At 38.6% G+C, this 6,850-nt stretch overlaps 1 protein-coding gene across 1 annotated transcript; it reads right to left on the reverse strand.

Moving 5' to 3' along the window:
* Nucleotides 1-728: 728 nt before the first annotated feature.
* Nucleotides 729-4,267, reverse strand: actc2 (actin, alpha, cardiac muscle 2). Its single transcript, XM_088926095.1, has 7 exons — nt 4,164-4,267; nt 3,302-3,446; nt 2,641-2,965; nt 2,013-2,174; nt 1,723-1,914; nt 1,253-1,434; nt 729-1,046 (listed from the first exon to the last, which is right to left on the reverse strand). Exons 2-7 carry the CDS (start codon nt 3,428-3,430, stop codon nt 903-905), a joined length of 1,134 nt encoding a protein of 377 aa, XP_088782221.1. The 5' UTR covers nt 3,431-3,446; nt 4,164-4,267; the 3' UTR covers nt 729-902.
* Nucleotides 4,268-6,850: the final 2,583 nt, after the last annotated feature.

The raw sequence follows: 6,850 nt of genomic DNA on the forward strand, positions 1-6,850 counted from the left end.
GGAATAGTTAATGTTCTGATTGACACTACAATAAGTTATTGGTTCATGTTCTGATTGACACTACAATAAGTTATTGCTACAAATAAAATTGTACTTTTCTTTTAGGTTGCACCCTTTTAATATTTTAATGTTTATTTTCTTTTAGCATAAAATGATCCCTGACTGTTATACAAATCAAAAGTAAGATGGGAATATTAATTGATAAAATGTGATTATATATATAATGCCATGAGAAGTTGTTTTAACATCACTGATCAAACAATTGAAGAGAACTCAATGCACAGCATAATAAACTAGCATTGCATTCAGAACAGTTGGATAGTACTGTGTATTTATCAGTTTCATAATAATGTAGAACATCTTTGTTATTTAAATGAACTAATGCACTAATGAAATTAGTGGAAAAGGAAAGTGCTTTGACTTGCCGTCAGTGTAATATTGGAAATGCAGGGTTAATAGATTAAGAATTGTAAGTGAGGTCTCCTAGCACAACTGTGTAGATCAGAGCAGATAATTTTCTCTGTTCCATAAGAGTGCATTTAATTTTACAATTTTACATACAGTATTAAGGTAAAGTCAGTACTGGATAGGATACCAAAGTAATAATTGAATTTAAAGAATAAGCAGAAATAACATTTAAAATTACACTAAAAGTATCACTATCATAGATGTCAAAGAGCTTTGTGATTGTGAATGACCGCATAAGAAAATCAGATACAAAGACAAAATGTGTTGCAAGTCCCGGGTCTTGTTTATTTATAAACCAATAAATATCTTATCCACATATAAATTGCACTTGTGTGTAAACAAACTGTACATTGAGGGAAGTTCAGGGAGAGTTGCCTGGATTCTCCAAGAGCCATAATCATGGAATCCATAGGCAGAGGAAAATAAAGGGGCATTTAGAAGCATTTGCGGTGAACAATGGAGGGGCCAGCTTCATCGTACTCCTGCTTGCTGATCCACATCTGCTGGAAGGTGGACAGAGAGGCCAGGATGGAGCCACCGATCCAGACAGAGTACTTACGCTCAGGGGGAGCGATGATCTAAGAAAAAGAGAGAAAAAAGAGGGGTAAAAATTTAGTATGAAAACAAACATGCTTTTATGGGTTTTCACAGCCAAATTATATAAGAGTACAGCAGGCATTAAAAACCACATAGGCATCAAAAATCCATTTGTAACATACAGTAAAGAGCAACTATCAAGATAATGCAAGAACTGCCGACATTACAATGAAATATTAAAATGTACCTTGATCTTCATGGTGCTGGGAGCTAGGGCAGTGATTTCCTTCTGCATGCGGTCAGCAATACCAGGGTACATGGTGGTACCACCAGACAGGACATTGTTGGCATAGAGGTCCTTGCGGATGTCAATATCGCACTTCATGATGCTGTTGTAGGTGGTTTCATGAATGCCGGCAGATTCCATGCCTAGATTAAACAACAGAAAAAATCTTCAGAGCATCCAGTATAACAACCATTCAGTTGTTAGTTAACTGCGGTCCAGGTACTGAACTCTATGACTCCCTAACAGCTGTATATACAGTACACTGTTTGGTGAGTCTCTAGTTGTGCGACTTCTGTCGATTGTTCCTGTTAACTATGAAAATCCTTTTTTTGAATAAATGTTTAAAATTCCTGCACTCTTAAAACCAACATAAACTTTGCAAACCCTTAATGTGATTCTCAAGAGGTGGCTGTGGGATTATGGCCACTTACCAATGAAGGAAGGCTGGAAGAGGGTCTCAGGGCAGCGGAAACGCTCGTTGCCGATTGTGATGACCTGACCGTCGGGCAGCTCGTAGCTCTTCTCCAGAGAGGAAGAGGAGGCGGCAGTGGCCATCTCGTTCTCAAAGTCCAGGGCCACATAGCACAGCTTCTCCTTGATGTCACGCACAATCTCACGTTCAGCTATTGAAAGGGACAAAAAGGGGGAATACTTAGAGTTTTGCTAACCATTGTATACGCCACTCACATCAACTGTCTGATAAGTGCAGAACTGCTTGTACCAGTGGTGACGAAGGAGTAGCCTCTCTCAGTCAGGATCTTCATGAGGTAGTCAGTCAGATCCCTGCCAGCCAGGTCCAGGCGCATGATGGCATGGGGGAGGGCGTAACCCTCATAGATGGGCACGTTGTGGGTCACGCCATCTCCAGAGTCCAGCACAATACCTGCACAGAGATGAGAAGAAAACACAAGCTTTATTAGATAAATACAGCTTTAGAATCGCCTCCTGTACAGTCTCTGAGCCTGTGACAATGATGAAGTACTTTTCAGACAAAGGAAACCTTGGGGATAAATCAATCAATAATCCAAATTACAAACATTGTTAAAAAGCTTTGATGCCTGTGTTTAAGTCAATGTTTTAGAGTACATGGAATAATGGAATAAGTTCTGAATACACCTGTCCTCTGCTACAGAGCAGTGCAGTAAAACCCTAGTGTTTATGCTTGAAAAAGTAATTATAAATGGAATGAATTGCTACCTAAGTCATTATATAGAAAATTACTGATCATGAGCATCGTGGCTTCACAAAGGTTTCACGTGTTCTAACATGAAGCAACACTGTATTTATCAACACATTATTATTATTATTATTATTATTATTATTAAAGCTGGAAGTTCTTGTTTTCTCACCTGTAGTACGACCAGAGGCGTACAGAGACAGGACAGCCTGAATGGCCACATACATGGCTGGGACGTTGAAGGTCTCAAACATGATCTGGGTCATCTTTTCACGGTTGGCCTTGGGGTTCAGGGGAGCTTCAGTGAGAAGAGTAGGGTGTTCCTCAGGGGCTACACGCAGCTCGTTGTAGAAGGTGTGGTGCCAGATCTTCTCCATGTCATCCCAGTTAGTGATGATGCCATGCTCAATGGGGTACTTCAGAGTCAGAATACCTCTCTTGCTCTGAGCTTCATCACCAACATAGGAATCTTTCTGACCCATACCGACCATGACGCCCTGAAGGAGACCAATGTGAAAGACAGACTTAAATACACCTGAATGGAACAACACACCACCCATCTTCCCCTTGAGAGCTTCAAACCTTTCTTTGTAAATTGCTGTAAAGTCATAACCGATACACATCTAAGAAAGGACACTTGTTTGTGGAAAACTTGTTAGTGATGTGTTTAAACTATCATCACTTCAGGTTGTAATGCCAAATGTGTAACACTTGGCATTATAATAAAATCGGAATGAGTAGTTTGCAATAATGCTGTAACTGTTTCATTCATATTGCTTTGCTTTATTGATCGTGGTGTCAAAAAGAAAAGAAAAAATGGGATCGCCATGTACCTGGTGACGGGGGCGACCAACGATGGAGGGGAACACGGCACGTGGGGCGTCATCTCCGGCGAAGCCAGCCTTCACCAGACCAGAGCCGTTGTCGCACACCAGGGCAGTAGTCTCCTCGTCGTCGCACATGGTGACAGATGTGGATCTGCAGCAGAGACCGAAACAGGAGAGAAAGTAAGACCACGCCTACTTACTTCCTCAGATCCCGAAGTAAAAGCAGTGAACTACCGCTGTCATAAACCATATTGTTAATGGTCCGATCTTAGATTTATGAAGACTCCCCCTCAATACGATATACCACGATACAATGAAGACACGTGGTAGAAGTGTTTAATTTAAATGTTGCTGCTGTATAATGGTATAGCCTACTGTAAATAGTTCATGCATCTATGAGGTGTTACACATATCTTCATATATAGACGAACAATTGGTTAAACTGAAAATTTAAATTATTTTTAAAAAACAGCTGTTTAATTTATCTAGAGGCCCTAGCTGTAGTAGCTATAGCTTTGCTCTCATCAACGTGTTCTAGGTTTCGCTGTGTATAGCAGAAGCACCGGTTTAAATACATTTCTGTTAAAAGTAGCTAATTCGTTTACGCTTCAGTGCCTTTGTGTTCTTCCCAGAAGGATGAAGGTTTAAAGTTTATTTCCAGCAAGAAGACACTGGCAGTAAAATTGTTTCCGTGTCGCTTAGTTCCGATTAGTCGGCAATGTTTAGCTCAGGTATTGGGTATTCCATTGAGAATCTTGAGTATTGTCCCACTGTTTAAACATACAAGACCTCTCTTCACATAGCGTAATAAGCGGCTTCGGTCTCTTTGCTTTGCCAAGCAGAGAAGACGAGCAGGACGGTTACTCACCAGATCAGCACCTACAGCTGGCTCCTGAGAAGTAGCAGGGTAGTGTGGCTGAGAGTAAACTCCAATTTATACTCTTACAAGTGTCAGTGTAGCTGTGAGCCTCTCAGGGGGCAAAGCAGACCCCCTTCTCCTTATTTGGTAGCCTTCACGCCATTGAGAGCTGTGAGGCCATTAATGGAATGACTGAGGGAGAAGGAGAATCCAGCTAGAGGCATCCAGGGCTGTAGCCCATGTATGGAAAGCAACTCCGCTACAGTACAGAGCGAATACAGGAGCAGACTGTTATTTTTCAAAATAGTGGCCAAATACGGGGACCTAGCTCAAGAAATAACGAAGGTGATAAAACAAAAGAAATACAAAATCTGTTTTGCTCACCAGAGACAAATGTGAGTGCGCTCCTGTATAAGCTCACTCACCGTTCTTAGCTTAAAAATCATTTTAGGTTCGTGCAAGATCAAAGATTTGCCTTTTAAATCTGTACCTGTTTTCTCCTTTTCTTGCTTTTTTAAAGATTACTAAGTGCTCGTGTGGTGTTTATATCAAATAGTCGATTATAGGGATGTATACATGTATCGGCATCAACCAATACATTTCAGTTTTATAATTAACTTGCGGTGTAATGTCTATTCTTAATAAAGGCTTTGTTTTGTAAGCAAATATAATTTTTTGTTTCAGATTAGATAGCAGAGTCATATTTAATAAACTACTTGCATTCTTCTGTCTTTATCGTACAGATAAGTAACCTACAGTATAATTGACTGGCTGCTTATAACAAAATACTGTATGAGATAGCCTATCTACTGTATTATTGCAGTCATCACCACTACAGCTACTACTAATATTATATAACACTTGTTTGTGTGCATAACCTAATTGTCAAATTGAATTATTTATTTAATGGACTTAAATTGATCTCACAGTATTTACTTTAGGGGTATTGGTAACATGTTTAAAGCGCTTGTTGACAAGGCAGTAGTTCTGGTACGTGAGACACCACCCACTGTGAAAGCGTTAGGTTACTGTGGCAATTTCAGACCTTGTTTCTTAAAAAACTATGTTTCATTTTCTTTTTCAAGAATGGATGAGTCAAACTAGAACGCATAAAAGTTGTCAGTTTTGGAACTGCAATAATTAACGGCGAATCAAGCAGTGATAGACCTAACATTTCAAAAGTATTTTTGGTCCCTTGTAGGAGTCGTCTTACATATTTTGGGGTTTACAGAAGCTCACCACAAACTTATTTACCTTTGGTCCTCCGGACAAAATCGCTTTATAACGACAAATACAATTGGAGTGTTAATCCCTGCTAAATGAAATTAAAATTTTGCGAGTGGCATCTGGCGTTTAAAGCTGTTTCTAAATTTAAATATTCATGCTCAAACCTTTTCAAAACCATTATTACTCTTATTTAAAATCAAAGGTCAGTGAAAAGTAATCTGTTCCTCCTAATTGGCTTTTGCTAATACAGCAACGGGCGGCTACAAATTATTGCTATTAAATGTATACCATTACATTAAATCAAATGTTGTATCACTAATAAGAATTAAGTGATGTCCAATTTCACTTAATGTATGTAAACTTATTCACGCACATTTTGATACACAGTGTAAGAATAAACAGTACAGTGTTATATATTGTATACTGTAAAAGAAAGTGGAGTAAACTTATTTTCCCGGGCTGTTTTTATCGCTCAACCAATACATTTCCAGACATTAAAGTAGGCAGCTACGTTACCATGCGAGGCTGCAAAGAAACAAGTAAAGGTTTATTCCATTCACACCCGTGTTCACACCCGAAGAAGGCTCCACAGTTGAAACGTTGTGTTTCTTTTCTTCTCTTTTCCGCATGGAATAAACCTTTACTTGCTCCGTTGCATTTCTAATACATGTCGTACTGTATACCCCCTCCTGAACGGTGATCATCCATTCAAAACGTTTTAAGCGAGTCATAATTCAAAAATGATAAACCTGTTAGTCTATTTTAGGTCAGGGATTTGCTACCTTGCAGCAAATATGCAGAGAACACAGCATGCATGATAATACATTTAGAATAGAATTTTTAGGGATTAGATTGAAACGATAATGGAAAAATGCTCCCGAAAAACCTAGTGCAGGAATTGCGAGATAAGTCAAATAAATGATGTCCGTGTTGCCAGTTTGTGGAGGTCACAGAAAGTTCGGAAATATTTTAATACAGGGTGTTCAGTGCCTCTCTTAAACGTCCACGCTTGGACACTTCCACATATACCCCTTTTAATCTTACATTTATAAAAGTTAAGAAGGCAAAGCGTACATTCTAACATTTATGTAAAGATCTATAGCAATAAATTAAATGGCAGATATGCAGGAGATTAGTAGCAGGCCTATAATAAAACAACAAAATTCCTTAGAGCTACATTCTAATTTAGAATCAGATAATTTTCACTGCGTATACTGTAACATTATTGCTTATTTTGTTTGGAATTTCAGATGATGTAAAAATATAATGTCTTGAGATACAGTAGTTGCAAAACGTGAAGTGAAGACACTATTGCACATCAACAGAAATGCTATTTGAGATACAGTATTTAGCACATATTGATTACTCAGCACGTAATGCTACTAGATAAACATCACAAATTATTGTATTACTTAGACCTATACAAAACATTTTAATAGTTACACTTTTACATTTGTTTGTAAAAAGCT

The sequence above is a fragment of the Atractosteus spatula genome, chromosome 9 (assembly GCF_055471065.1).
Source record: "Atractosteus spatula isolate fAtrSpa1 chromosome 9, fAtrSpa1.hap1, whole genome shotgun sequence".
NCBI classification, from domain to species: Eukaryota; Metazoa; Chordata; class Actinopteri; order Semionotiformes; family Lepisosteidae; genus Atractosteus; species Atractosteus spatula.